This window comes from Charadrius vociferus, unplaced genomic scaffold (assembly GCF_000708025.1).
Source record: "Charadrius vociferus isolate BGI_N301 unplaced genomic scaffold, ASM70802v2 scaffold600, whole genome shotgun sequence".
Lineage (NCBI taxonomy): Eukaryota > Metazoa > Chordata > Aves > Charadriiformes > Charadriidae > Charadrius > Charadrius vociferus.
In genome coordinates, this window is record NW_009646404.1 from 1,038,188 (window position 1) to 1,053,497 (window position 15,310).

The 15,310-nt window shown below is 50.8% G+C and overlaps 1 protein-coding gene across 1 annotated transcript in view; it reads left to right on the forward strand.

Annotated features, from left to right (window-relative positions):
• PRKCB (protein kinase C, beta) overlaps positions 1-15,310 on the forward strand; it is an 87,850-nt gene that overhangs the window by 54,739 nt on the left and 17,801 nt on the right. The window contains 5 exon segments of the mRNA XM_009895134.1: positions 3,084-3,175; positions 4,061-4,123; positions 6,116-6,254; positions 9,753-9,833; positions 10,108-10,215. Of these exon segments, the coding sequence (XP_009893436.1) occupies positions 3,084-3,175; positions 4,061-4,123; positions 6,116-6,254; positions 9,753-9,833; positions 10,108-10,215 (483 nt within the window).

A 15,310-nucleotide genomic window follows, 5' to 3' on the forward strand; every position in this document is an offset into this window, starting at 1 on the left:
CAAATGCTGCCACAAAGCACTTTGATTTGTGGGAGCACAGTCCGGAGCACACTTCTCGGCCGGGACTGTTAATTCAGCGACTCGTGGGAGAGAGAAAAGCCCAAAATCTGCCTTTTAAAGCATAAGTGAAGATGAGCAATGAGAGAGCTTCTGCGTGGGTCTGAAGGACAAGAAGCCCCATGCTGGTCCAGCTGAGGGATCTTGGGGTGCTCTACCCAAAAAAGATCCTGGTGAGAGCCTGGGCTCCCGGGAGCGGGGAGTGAGCTGGGTGTCCTCAGGTGTCCCCGGGTGTCCCCGGGTGAGCAACACCTTCGCTGACGACCTCCCTTCCCTCTGGGGCTCAGCAGCAAAGGGCACAGCCGCAGCAGCGACACTGAGAAATGATAAATATCGGGTGGATGGGGAACTCGGCTGTTGTCCTGGCTTTGACTCTGGTTCACAGTGAGGAGTCAGGCAGGAGATGGACCAAACGAGTGATTAATTAGAAGGCGGCAGGCATTGGAGGGAGCCCTGGGAGTTGTGCCTCGGCCACCCAAGCGCATGTTTTACCAGCTCCACGCAAGTCTCTGCGGGGGGTATTTACATATCTGGAACTTGCTGTCGCTCAGTGAGTTTGGATGCTCCAGACTTGGACAGACCCCCTCCTTTTCTGCCATAGACAAGAGCCAGGACGGCTTTCCGTATCCATCCCTCTCTTCCAGCCTGTAGGCTGGCCAGCCATCTGCTGCTTTATTCATGACATTTTTTTCTCTGAAGCAGCAGCATTCTCTTCTCCACCCAAATGAGGAAAGCTCAAATCCTGCTTTTAGAGCTCAGCTGGCTGTTTCAAGAGACCATCTTTTTAATATTCTTCCTTCTTGAAGTTGATCGATATATTTAGGAAACAGCTGCGAATGAGCACAATATTGCTTTGCTTTCTAGTTACTGTCACAGGATGACTAGTGTGACAGTGGCTGCTGAAGGTGACTTTGCCTGCCCCGGGCATTACTGCTGGACTGGATTGACGCCTTGGCAGAGGCACTCATTTACAGAGGGGCATGCTCTGAAATTCCCAGTCATCTGATAAGCTGAAATCTCCCTTCTATGCCATCAGTGCCACATTTTACATAGCATGATTGCCCCTTTAAATACCTTTTAAAGGTATTTAATTACCTTTGAGGCTGCTTTGCTGTCAGGGTGCGCTGGGCATCGCCAGGCAGTGCTGTGCCCGGGCTGGAGGAGCTGACTGCCCAAGTTGCTCCATAGCCCTTTTGATGGTAATGCTGACATTTGCATATCCTCTGGACTCCTGGTCCTTGCTGTGTTAAAAGCAGGGCAAGGTTTATTTAAGGAGGAAACGAAGAATGGGAAATAGTGTGAATTATTATGTAGTACTGCGAACCTGAAGCTCTCGCGGCACTGCAGCCTTTGTGTCTTTCCCTTCATGGTCGAGGGCTGGGGATGTCTTCGGGCTCCCGTGCGTCGGGGCCCCACGACTGCTTTTCGAAGGCTGTAGAAAAGTGCTTGAAGTAAGAAAGGTGACTCAGGTCTGGTGTCACACGGCGCTTTGCTGTTCTCATCCATAACTGACACGCGTGCCGGTGGGAGCATGGATGTCTGCTGGCAGGGAAGACCCGCTCAGACGGTCATCTGTGTCCCGCTCCTGCGTGCACTCCGGTGGTCCGGAGCCATTGCTTCTCCCTGCCCAAGAAAAGTCCTGCAACGGTTTAGGTTGGTGCATTGGGCAGTCTTGCACGATTTTCTTCACAGCCATTTCCCATTGAAAAAAAAGAGCTGTGAAACATGAGAGGGAAGTGACATTTCAAGGGCACGGATTCCCCAGGGTAAGGGGGTCGCTGGTGTGGAACTCCTGCTTGCCCAAATCGTAAGTCTCCCAGGACTTGCAGGGCTCGTTCTAGAGCTCCGTTCGAGACACGGCGGGATAAGATCCAGCTGGTTTTGTTTTATTAATCGGAAGTTCTGAGCTTTGTGGGAACACGCGGGTCTTGTTTCTTGCCTTGCTGCTCTCCTCGGGGCTGGTCGTGGCCCACGCTTTCTCAAACGTCTGGCTGTGTTTAGAGGCCCGGGGGCCCCTCGCCAGCTCCCCGCGGTCGAGTGCGAGCCCCCGCCTGCCCCCGCGCGCTGCTCGGCTCTCCCTGCGGACAGCCTGGTCCGGAGAAAAACGCATCGCTCCCGGAGCTTACATGGGAATTTCTCAGGTCCACACCTGTGTGGCCGCCACACTGTGGAAGAGGAGGGGGGCTTTAATCCGGAGAGTCTTAATTAGTGAAAGTAAAGCACGATTTACACATTAGAGGCAAAGTCAGTGTGTGCTTATAGGTGGCTGTGATGCACCTACTAGCAGTGTTTTAATTGATTCAAGGTCCCTGATGGACCTGTTTGCTCTGCTTTTAACAACTTCTTAATTAATTAACCACGTGCAAACATTAAGTGCACCCTCAGACCAGGCTGGGAGGAGCGAGGAGAGGGGATGCAGCCTGCTCCTGCCTCCCCAGCTTGACCAGGGGCTGTTGGGTCCCCTGCAGGGATGTGCATCCCCGGCACCGCCGCGGGCTGCTCCCGGGGACAGGGTGAGACTTGTGAGCTGGGAATGTCACTCGTCTCTCCCGGTGCTTGGCCAAATCATACTGGTCACTGCCTGCGAGCAGAGGCTGGTCCCCACAGGAACTGCGCACCTCCCTTGTGTATCTCTTAATTGAAGCCGTGCAGTGCCTGGGGAAATACCAGCAAGGAGCTGTCGGATCAAACACCCTGCGAAATGGGCTCAGTGAAGAATGAGAGCAAATTTATTAAGGGAAGTGAAAACCCTCTTTTTTTCCCTCCACGTGCCTTCTCCTTCGGATCTATCTGCAAAGGTGCAGAGCTTAAGTCCAGAGCGTTGCAAAGGAATTAGTAGCTCTGTCTGATGGACTCCGTATGAACACAAGCTCCACCTGCACCCTTGGGGAGGGCAGTGATGATAATCGTATTGCCATGAAAAATACAGACTGGAGCTGTCAGTCGCTGTAGTCCTTTTTACTGACCCCTGCAGATTCCCCGCTCTAATAATTCTGATGCTAATTGTTTGCTTTTTTTTTCTTTAGGATCGCTTGTATTTTGTGATGGAATACGTGAACGGTGGGGACTTAATGTACCAGATCCAGCAGGTTGGCAGGTTTAAAGAGCCACACGCTGTGTAAGTTCAGTAGCCCTAGTTTGGCACCTTCAGGGTAGGTATTTGATGTCCCTTTGTCATATAGCTGGAAATATAGTCCAATCCACAGGCTTTAGTGGTGCCAGTACTGGGCAGAAAGGGAGGGGAAAGGAAGGACAGCCTTGTTGATAGGTAAATTATTGACCGTCATAAAAGCACCAGGCAGGGAGGTTTGGAGCCTTCCTGGGAGACACTGGCAGCTGCTGGTGAGCTCCCAGCCACTGTGCTGCCAGCGTGTCTCTGTTCTGCCCCATGCCTGTCCCCAGGACGTGAGAGGGATGTTGGGTCTTTGGCTCCTCTACTGGGGTTGCCAACGCAAGTGTTAACTGGTGGCTTTTGGCTCCTGCTCCCTTCAATCTGGGCAGAGAAGAATGTGTTCGTGAAGGCCTTCATATGCTTAAATAAAACCCACTAACAGTGGGCAGAGCCCAGGTGGGTTTGAACTGATGTTTTTGCACTTTGGCAGAGCCCTCGGAGACCCAGAATGTTCTTTAAAGAAAGCGGTGGCAGCGCATGTTATCTCCTCGGCCTCCCTGAGATGACAGATAACTTTTCAAGCCGCGTTGCCGGCACACAGTAACGAACAGCCATAGATCCCAGCTCACGCTTAATGAGAATTTGTGTAACGAGAAGTGACAGCCCCCTGCTAGCCCACAGCAACCTGATCGCATCCCTACCCGATGCAAGCGGAGGGCGGGTTGTGTCATGCTCGTGTGATACTTGTCTGGTATTTTTATGTTGTGGCTGTCTTTATCCTTTGGTCATGTACGCCCAACGCGTTTCATTTAGTGCGATTGGATTTGAAAGGTTTTCATTTTGATTCCTCTCGTTTAATTATCGGCCTTCCCTTTAAATCTTTCATTTCAGATTCTACGCGGCAGAAATAGCCATCGGCCTCTTCTTCTTGCAGAGCAAAGGCATCATTTATCGGTAGGTGAGCAAGTTCCTCCTTCCTCTCTTCCCTAGAGGACTCCAGCCACAGCCAGAGCGATGTACCGACCGCGATGCTCGGCAGGGCTCGCAGCCCCACGCTGCACAGCAGCCACCGGCCACAGGGCTCTCCTCCCTGCTGGTGCCACAGACGGGCTCTGGCAGCTGCCTGTCGGTACGCACACCCGAAACGGTGCTGGGAGCCTCGTGGTGTCGCTGGTTTTTGAGAAGGTTCTTGTCTTTGTCTGCGTTTTATAGGAAGGCAGCTTTGGTTCTTCTCTTCCCTCTGTTTAATGCATTTCTCGCCGTACGACACTAATGGTCGCTGGCAGCATGGACCGATTCTGAGCCACGTGTTTTGCTGCAGGGCACTATTTTCTTACCATTAACACTAGAGTAAGTGCTTATGAATGGCTTATTCTGAGCTCTTCAGTGCAAGTCTGTCACTTCTGGTTCAGACAGCAAAACTTCTTTTCCATTCGCGATACGATTGCAGCATCCGGAGTTAGCTAGGTTACTGCTGGGTGCCGGACCGGGCTCGGAGGCTGCTGCTTAAGCACTGAAATTAGTGTACCGCTGCTCTTTTCCCTGCTCGGAAGTATTCCCAGAGCCCAAGGTAGAGCAGAGCATCCTAATGAGTGTCAGATACCATTAACTGCTTTGCAAAGAGAAATGCCAGCTGTGCTACTGAAGTTATGAGATGCTGAAGACTGTTCCGAAGATGAAAGAAGTGGAGCAAACCTGACGTGAGGGATGTTTTTTGCCATCAGCCGCTACAGAGAGATTCTAGGTCTGCCGGTCCCCAGTGCCCGTTCTTCCTTCCTTCCTTCCTTCCTCCGAATCCAAATCCAGGCTCATGTCCCTCTGCCTTTGGCCCGTCAGGGTTCAAAGCACTGTCACTGTAATTGGAAAAAACAGTCCTAAAAACCAGCAAATTATGCCATTCCTTTTATCGGGCTCTTACTTAACAAAGTTAAGCCTCACGCACCGTGCAGCCCCGCGGCTCTGCTGAGCAGGCTGTTCCCAGTGGGGTGTTTCAACCGGGCATCTCTAAGAAGAGGGTCGCACAGACGCGGTGTACCCTTCGCGCCAGCTCTGGGCTGTGTCGTGTGCCTTTGCTCTTCACCTGCAGGTGAGGTGTGCAGCTGGGTAGAGCCGACGGGCAGGCAGGGCACGGCTTGTGCCTGCGCCGGTGTGCCGCGCTGTCACCTGCCTTGTCACCTAATGTCACCCTTGGGCAAGGGAAATATCGCAGGTGTGCCCCGATATTGAAATGGAGAGCTCTGAGTAATGCTTTCCTGTGGAGAGCAGAAGCCAGGGATGGCACAGAATCGCAGAACTGTGTGGTAATTCCGTGGCTGGCAATGTATAGTTCACACCCGAAATACCGAGTGTTTGCTACAAAACTGTCCTTCAGGCTGGAGCACCCACCTCTGGAGAGACTGGTCAGGGCTGGGAGTTGGACCGGGCGCTCTACGGCTGAAACTGTCTCCTCAATTTGCTCTAAAGAGCAAAGCTCCTGCAGGGATGGGTATAACTACCAGATATTCTGCAGACGCAGATCAGAGAAAAACACGGCTGATTTGTATTTTCAGGGGGGGAGCATGGCATAGGTGATGCAGGGGCTTCTGCTGAGTAGGTACTTCTTCATTGCTGGTGAGCTTTGATTTTTCACTTGATTTTCATAGGAATGAAAAAAAATATCTATTAAACCCTTCTCCCTGCTAGATGAGAGAGTTTTCCGTTGTACAGTTAAAAGAGATTTGCCCAGCATGGTGTTCCTGTGGGTTAAAAGTAAAATAAACACTTCATACTGACAGATCTCTGCTTTATTTTTACTCGTTTCCCCAAACATTATCCTACAAAGAGCCCGGGTGTGAGAGGAAGCCAGAGCTCGCTCGCTGGAGAGTGTGTGGAGCCGGGAAACTTGTGTCTTTGCTGGGTGGCTTCACGTGTGGTCTTTCGTGTCATTGTTTTGCTTTCCCTTTGTAGAGACCTCAAGCTGGACAACGTGATGCTGGATAGCGAGGGGCACATAAAGATTGCGGATTTCGGCATGTGCAAGGAGAACATCTGGGACGGGGTGACTACCAAGACCTTCTGCGGCACTCCAGACTACATTGCACCTGAGGTAGGAGGTGGAGAAAGGCAGTAGGTGCTCCGTATGTGTTTCAGCAGCCTGTCTGATGCTCTTTTCCATGGGATGCCTTTGCTTTGAGCAGCTTTCTGGGAGAAACGGGGATGCTAATGAATTCACTGTCAGCCTGGAAGGTTCATCCCCTCAGTGCTGTCCATCCCCCCAAAGGCTACAGCTACCTCTAAGGTGGCAGTGATGCTGGATCTGCCCCTGTTTGGCTGTGTGCCCTGCTTCTGCCTCGAAGTATAGAAAATCCTCCATGCTGGTCTCCCTGCAGTGTGTTTTCCCTCTCTGGGTGTTTTTCCCACATCTGTGCCGCCGGCATCCCCGTGCCTGTCTGATCCTGGGCACGCTCAAACCCACCAAAGGATGCTCCTTGCACGCTTCCTTCCTCCTGGAAAAGATAAGCCCAGGAGCTCAGCTTTGCCCCTCGCCGCGTGTGACAGCCACTTCCAGCACAACGTGACCAGTGGGGAAAAAATGAATTATTCGTGGATAATATTTCCATGTGAAGTGGAAATCTTTAGATCTCTCTCCAGCTTGCTACTTGCAGCGAAGGGCTGCATGCCTGATGAGGAGAAGCTCCTTATCTACAGCTGTAGATCACTCCAAAATTATTTTGCGTTTAGTTATTACTTATGTGATGGAGTCACATATGACACTTACATGAAGTGCTATATGGGTGCAATTTAATGTCAGACTTGTGGAATTCAGGTAGGTAGTTAATCCCAAATGCCTGTTCCCTTAACACAAAAATATCCCTCTAAAATCTTCTCACTCTGCTGAATTTTCAATGATGAGATTAATATTTATTCATTTAAATATTTTAGAGAAAGAGATTCTCTTTGCTAGGACATAGTTAGATGCTCTTGTATGCTAAACTACATTGTGTTCTGCTGCAGCCAGAGAGGTTTTTAATTACTCGTTCAAATGTGTATTACATATCCTCATCCTACCAAGATTAATATTGGTGTCCTGTTGGTACATAGCTCAGTTGCTGTGTGTGATTAATACTCTTTCAAAGCAGGACAAATGACCAGTTCTCTTGGTATTTGCCTGAGCATTATCACTTAAACTCTTATTTTCTTCTGCTTGCTCTAATTTATTTTTTTTTGCAAAAGAAAACGGAAGATGGGAAATGAGGATGCAAATCACTATGGTACCCGGGAGCGGTGTAAAAGCTCTCTACCAGTGGGTCTCAAAAGAGCAAATATACACATCCCCTACTTTGTAAATTGAGAAAGGGGCTATACAGTTCTGGTGTGGTCTCCTGCTGGGTGGCCAAGCCCAGGGCTGAGCCGGTGGCCCTGCGTGTAGCTCCACTCCAGGGCCCTTCTGCTGGACTGTGCTTCCTCCCGTTAGGAAGCTGCAGTGTTCTCAAGCCAACATGTCTGCAGGGTAAAAATGTCCTGTGATTTGCTTGACCCATTTTTAGGGCTTTTTCTATTCTGAGGTACAGCGCTGCGTGCCAAGGTGACAGGTACTGAGTGCAAATGACCCCACGTGTGTAATTTCCTCTGAACAAAACATGTTCTTCAGCTGTTGGGTTTTGACTTTCCCTAACGTGCAGTTGGTGACTTCAATTTACAGAGACTGCTTTTCTGCAAGGATTTCTTCTAAGTACTGTTTTCTTTTAAAAGCCTTTATGGTGTGAAGAGTTCACACCTAAATTTCCCAGAGCACTCGTAAATCATCTAAAGAACAAGCGGGAGGAACTTCAAGTGTGCTCGGTCGAGGAATTTCAGAGCTGAAAGTCGATGTTTGATCTCAGTGGGAAGGGTCAGGCCTGACCTCAGGATGCTGTCAAGGCTCTCAGAGTCACGTCACCGTGTTTGGATGCATGGCTGGACCAGGACCAGAACAGAAGATTGGCATCAGTCTTGTTCTCTAATCGTGCCTCGGTGCTGATGCTTTCGCAGGATGGAACTCGTCTCTTCCTCAGTTGGGTGGCAGTACCTGATCTGCATCTTGACGTACCTCCTCAGATCCTGTTGGACACTGCGGGGGTCTTCTGCAAGGACAGGGGTGGCTGAACATGCGGAGTCTTGAGGTTGCAGGCATTGCCCGCGGCCACGGAGCCGCAGGAGTGGAGCTCGGGCGCAGGGGTGGCAAGAGCAGGAGCAGACCTCTGGGGCCGGATCGCTGCGTGCATTCTCCTGTGATTAGCACACGCTTTGCATTTGTACTCAAGTATAGGCATCTTTGCAGAATAGAATTCTGTAATTTGGATGAATAAACTGCGTAATTGTTTTGCGTTAAGTAGCAGATGGCAAAGCCCAAGGCCTGTCAAACCCTAAACGCTGAAATGACGCCCAGCAGCAGCAACCCGGCAAAGATGCCGCAGCTTGAAACACCCTTCAAAGGAGAAAGGTGCCCACGGGAGCCCGGTTCCTTCTGCGGTCCCTGGGTTGGACCTGTCATTGCTCCTCCTGCTGCCCTGAAAACGGGGTGGAGGGACACCCCGTGCTGAAGGGATGGAAGGCAGCAGCCCCCTGCCAAGGATGCGGACCCGGTGTCTTGGTGCGGGTTTGAGCCGAGGGACACAGAGAGCGGAGTGGCAGAGGTGCCGTGGGACGCAGGGCTGGGTCCGTTTCTCCACCAGCCGCTTGTCTTGTTTGCATGTGGGGTCTGGCTCGCAGGGACCGACCCCCTCGCTGGGTTCAGCCGTAGGTGCCCCAACCCACTGACACGTACTGGGGAGGTCATCTGCTCTGCTGGGCGGCTCTGCTGCAGGGTCGTGTGATTATGGAATTCAGGGTATTTCAGATTTTGCAGAGTATATCATGGGAAAATACAAAAATTCATGGCTCGGTGCCTTATCCAAAATAAATGTTGGTATTTTTAAACTTAAAAAAAACCCAACAATACAAACCCCAAAGTTATATCCTAACTCCAAAACCACATTACTCAGGTAAGGGTAGGGCTGTCGGTTATTAGTTAATTTTATAAGGGTTGTTCTGCAATAAATAATAGAAAGCAAATTGGCAGCCTGGAATGCAGAGGGTTTTGACTACCCATATGCTGCAAGTCTGTTTTAAAGGGCCACGTACCGTCCCCAGAGTGTGTTGTTATTTCAAACCAACTGCACTGAAGTCATCAGAAAAAAAAAAAAATCCCAAAGCACATCAGGGTAAGCAAGAACGGCTGTGGCTCCTCTTCCAATGTGCCTTGCTGTGAGGAGTCTGCAAGAGCACAACAAATATGCTGAAGTTTTGTCTGAATCAGAGTGAATCTGTCTCAAATCACAGGGAATATTCTGTTTTTTTTTTCCCTAATATTTAGTGCACGTTTGAGGGCTGGTGATTTTTTAAAGTTACTGAACTCTTTGCCTATTGTGTGGTCTGTTTATAATTGCAATTTCCCACCATTCAGGGACTGATGTCTCAGTAAATAACCTTGTCCTTTTGACCTGGACTACAGCTTGAAATTAGTTTGCATTGAGCCAACAGGTTAAAAATGGGAGTGTAATCCTGCTGTTTGTGTTGTTTTCAGATAATTGCTTATCAGCCCTATGGGAAGTCCGTGGATTGGTGGGCATTTGGAGTCCTGCTCTACGAAATGTTAGCTGGCCAGGTAATTGAATTTTAATTGATTCCTATGGGATTGTGTTAAATTCCATTGTGAACATATGCTGACATGTAATTTGTTTTCTTGCTGGCGCACGGCGGGGTGCCATCTCCTCGGTGCTGGAGATGAAGCGGCAGATGCAGCCCCGGGGACTGCGATACTGCGACACGAGTCGGCGCACGCCGCAGACGGGGCTGGTTTCGTGGCTGAGGGTCACAGTGGTGAACGGACGCTCAAAGATGGAGGAAACGCCGCTGAACCTCTGTTTGCTTTGTTCTAGGCTCCCTTTGAGGGAGAAGATGAAGACGAGCTCTTCCAGTCCATCATGGAGCACAACGTAGCCTACCCCAAGTCCATGTCCAAGGAGGCAGTGGCCATCTGCAAAGGGGTAAGGGCTCTCCTTCGGTTTCTGGGAGGAGGGAGAAGTGCAGCCGGTGAGCACAGTGTTGTCCATACACCTCCGGCAGCCTTACACATGCAGGGGACCAAAGCTCCTCCTTGTCCCCCTTGCCCTCCTCGCTCTGGTCCAGGCTGCAGCCTCCCAGCGGGAGGGGGATCTGATGAAACTCAATCGCATTCTGGTGCCCATGCGCTCTGCTCCTGGAACCACAACGTGTGCCACTTTAGTACATATACACAAAACCATTTAAAAATAACACCTAGATCCTTTCTGTGCCGTTACGCTACGCTGAGCAGAAACACGGGGAGGACTTGAGGCCTGGGCTGTCTTTGCTCGGGTGAAGGTCAAGAGAAAACTGGAGTATTGGATGGGGATGTGGAAGTTGAGGGCATCTGCCCAGAGACCCCTCCTCCCTGTTAGGTGGCGACAGGGGAGCTTTATGCATCTTTGACTGGAAAGAAAAAGAATGCCTAGAGAAAATGAATGTATTTCTAAATAGTTCTTCTAAGATCAGATACAAAGCCTTCATCCTGCAGAGGTTTCCATTTAGCTCTGATGAGTCGCTCTTTCGGGGCAGCTGAAGTTCAGTGCTGGTGTGTGTCTCTGTTGGGTCAGGGCAGTGTTTTCATTATCATATCTCTTAAATTGCAGTGAAGCTCTGCATTGCCCTGTGTCCTGAGCTCTCTAGGGACTGGGCCTAGGTAAGGCTTAAATGCAGCCTGAATTAATTTGGGTTGTGATGAATAAAGGCTGGCTGGGTCCTGATGCTGTGCTTACGGTTATTGCTTGGGACTGAGCCTCATCTCAGCCAGCCAGTGTCAAACAGGGCTATAAATATGTGTTTGTGTAGGAATTTAAAAAATGTTTTCTTTTAATAGTTAATATTTAAAATATCTGAATGTTCTATATCTCAAAATAGTGTTTCTATCTACAAATGACACATCTTGCGCTTAACGCTCCCACTGCGGCATTTCAAAGCCTCTCTCCAGTGTTGCTGGGATTCAGAGCTGGTGTTAAAGAGGAATATTCGCTCGTCCTGCGGGGAAAAGCTGCCGCAGGTGTTCCCCACCTGGAACGGGGCGCAGGGAGGGAATGCTGTCGGGTCCCCCACGGCACTCACCTTCAGCAGAACGTAATGAAATCAAGTCCTTAATTCAGAAACAACACCGGTGATTGAAGGGGGAATTTCCACAGAATTTCTCGCCCTCTCTCGTTCCGCCGGCTGTTGTTGGTTGGGACATAAGGGGAAAGTCCACTGTGTCCCAGACTGGGCAGGAGGGAGGGAAGATGCTTCATGATGCTGAACGTCATTATCCCCACGGTGCCCGGAGGGAACAGCGCTTGCGAGGGAGCGGGGGCTGGAAGAGGGACAAATCTCACTGTCGGCTTTGTTTGCTGTTGCATCAGTCAAAATGCGAATGCTGTAAATAGACGAGAAGAGACCATGACTGAAACGTCTGCTGGGTGTAGCTGTAATGGCTTTTCTCACTCTTGGAAATGTGAGGCTGCATGGGAGGACATTTAGCCATGCATGGAGAGCTTGGTTCTGTATAAATTCTTGTTGGGGTTTTTTGGGGGTGGTTTTCTTTTGGTTTTGTTATTTTTTTTTTTTTTGCAGCGAAGTGGTAGTTCCCTTTGTACAACTGCTGTTTCAGGGAAGCGCACAGAAACTCCTGACATTCTTTGCCGCCACCAAACTGCTGCACCAGGAAGTTTAATTAAAAATATGTGCGGTAGTTACGAACTGTCAGGAAGCTGGAAACAAAGTATTTACGTTTTCCCCTAGAATACAGAAAAATATGTCTCAATTAACCACAGGGGCATTGGAGCCGTGCTGTTTGCGTTGGTACATGGTAGGTCTTCCAGGAGGGCACAAACACAGCCTTGCATCAGTCTAGAGAACAAACAGTTGGAGAGGAGTCTCTGGTGAAGGGTTTGGTATTTCACTGCCATGCTCTCCAGAACAATTTTGTTGTTCCCATGCGGTTTCACTCCGGCATGCCGGTGCCAGTCATCACTTACTGTTGTTGCACAGCTCGGAGATTAAAAGCATTTGATCCTGAAAGCCTTGTATCGGCCCGAGCCAAGAAACAAGCGTTAATCAGAGATAGTTGGCTGGGAAGCAAAATGGAGAGTTAACCAGAACACAGCTCCTTGACTCGACAGTCAGCATCAATTAGCGGATCAAATGGAGCATTTCCCTCCTCTGCTGTCAGCTCAGGTTTTTATCCGAGGGCTGATGTCGGAGCTGCTGTGTCCGTGGTGCAGGTAGCTCAGCTGTGCTCTCCTGAGCTCTGGTTCAGTTTTTGGGAGCCGGGTTCCCCTTTCAGACTCGCGGAGCGGCGTGTGTGTGTGCGTGCGGGCGCGCACGGGCACTGGCACAAACCATCAGCCTTTTCCCATCCCATATGGAGGGGTTTGACTGTGCCTGAGCAAAGCAGCCCTTTCCAGGTGAACAGATTGCCTGCGAATATAAGCTCCCTCTTTAATCTCTGCCTGGTAGCAAAGGCATAAAACGGCATGTTTTCCGCAGTAAATTTTACAGGCGTTTTGGGTGGTATTTCCACCAGTGGTGCTCCCTGGGAAAAGCACATAATAGTCTCCTGTTGCCACGCTGCAGCCCTCCTGGAGGTGTGAGTGTGTCCGTGTCTCGGTGGCCGCGGGTACGAAGAAGGCGGCTGGAAGGTGGGAACGTTTTGGGGCTGCACATGGGTGCCCAGGAGTTTGCTGCCTCTGGCTGCGGCTGAAAAGCCAGGCTGTGGGTGGGATGGGGCCGGGATGTGCTGCTGCAGTGGCACGGCTGTGCCGCGCAGAAGCATGCCCAGGTGTGTGCCAGGGCAGCGGAGGGACCGGTGTGCCCTGATGGGAAGGTCCCAGGGGTGGCCGCTGCCCGTAAGCCGCGTGGTCTCATCAAACAAGGACAAAGATCATTTTGATCAGCTTTGCCTCTTGGTGCAAAATGCGCTGCTGTTACATGAAGCCCATGAATGTGCAGCATCCGCGTGCCTTCTACAGACAAAAAATTGAGCAAAGCAGTTGAGTCTAGACTTGGGCTTTCCTGTATCTGAGCTCCAAACATCAGACGTACCGTTGCAGGTGATTTGGTCTGAAGCATCCTTCCTTATCTGCAGAAGCCTGAACGGTTTTCACTGCGTTGGTATGGGGATTAAATCAACTTGTTCCTGTTTAATACAAACAAAGCTAACTGATTATCCTATGTAAGCCAGGAGAATCAATCTGCATGTTTATGGGGTCCTATATATCAATAACAGATGGTGCCTTCATGCTCACATGAGTAAAAGCACAATAGAAAAACAAGAAAATTTAATTTCTGGATGCATATAGTGAAAATCCTGAATAACTGCACTGTAGTGCAGTTCTGTTCAGCTTCACAGGCAGGTACGTGAAGTAGAAAATCTTTTACGATTCATTAATCAGCTGAGCTGCTGAATGTGGTGCGCGTTTGTGTTACGCAGAGAAGGCTGAGGGTTTAACGGCGACGCTTCGATTTGGGGGGCGGGGGTGTGTAAAACAGCTTCCAGCACAAAGCGGCAGGTAAGAACCTGGGCTCTGGCTGGAAAAGCTAATTAGTAGAAAAGCCCGGACTGCAGTCGGTGGCGTGTGAGTATGCAGTGCCTGCAGGGCAGCACCACGCGAGCAGAGGCGTAGGTGTTTTCACTGGGTGTAGGTGGGGGAATTGGGCTGTCCCGCAGGGGGAGACACCCCCCCGGCACGGCGCAGCCTCAGCAGCTCTGGTGGTCTCCAGGAGGGAGCCGGAGCCGGGAAGCAGACCGGGATGCGTGGGGATGGGGCAGCGAGCCGTCTGCGCACCGGCACCGCCGACCTTCAGAGCCTGCGCGGGGCTGCGGCCTACCCCCGTGCTAACGCCTCCGTCGCAGATGGGTCACCAGGCGTCTGTCCGGCTCAGGCTGTCAGATGCCAGGGGAGGTTTAGGATGGATATTGGGAAAAATTTCTTCACCGAAAGGGCTGTCAAACATGGGAACAGGCTGCCCAGGGGAGGGGGGGAATCAACGTTGGAGGTGTTTGAAAGATGGGTAGACGTGGTGCTGAGGGACATGGTTTAGTGGTGGGTTTGGCAGTGTTAGGTTAGTGGTTGGAGTCGATGATCTTAAAGGTCCCTTCCAACCTAGACAATTCTGTGATTCTTTTTCTATGATCCTGTGTTTTCCCAGCTGAATTTTATGCACAGGCGTGTGCGAGCTGTAGTGTCGGCGGAGGCACGGATCCTGCAGGCACGGGGCTGCTTTCCCTCCTTGCCCCCAGCGATCTCTGGCAGTAAAAACCTAGAGGGGTTTCATGGTGTTCAGGATCAACACTTAACAGCAAGGACCCACGAACAGATTTCTTTTCACGTCTGCTGAATGCAAACGAAGCCATTTGACGCGCCAGCCAAATCACTAAATCAGTTTATTAGCACATTTCAGGCTCTCACATTGTTGTCAGAGACTTGCCGTAGGAAAACCTTATTGAGTCGCAGGATGCTTTTTATTCCCCTGCGTTAGCACAGCTAAGCGGGACCTGATGGAATTGTCAGGATGCTGTCCGGAGCCTGCCGAGGAGATGCAAAGATCCTCTTGTTTAGCTGAACCCAAGTCAGCTTGAAGTGGATGTAGTGAAAGCCGAGGGATGGAGAGGTTCAGCTTCACCCTCTCCGCGTGCTGAGGGTGACGCGAAAGCTGCCCGGTGGCACCGAGGGGACAGCGGGTCGCCCCCCTCACTGTGCTGCCTTGGCATAAGCCTGCAGTGGGGCTCCCTGCCTGCCAGGGCCACCTGCCTGGTGGCACCGCTCCCCTCTCCTGGCAGGGGACAGTGACACTGGATCCAACCCCACTTGCTTGGCCGGGCTGCTGCCGCACACATTCAAGACACCATGACACTTAACGTCTTGTCTTCTGACACTGGGGTTTATTATTTTATTTTTTTTAAATAAAAAGCTGCATGCTGCAATGCTGAGGGAAACTGCATTATTTTGCATTTTTTCTAGAAAAAAAGTCTTGCTTTTGTTTTTGCTGCCAACTCGCACCCCCGTGGCACCTCCCTCTCCAGCCCAGCGGCAGCGG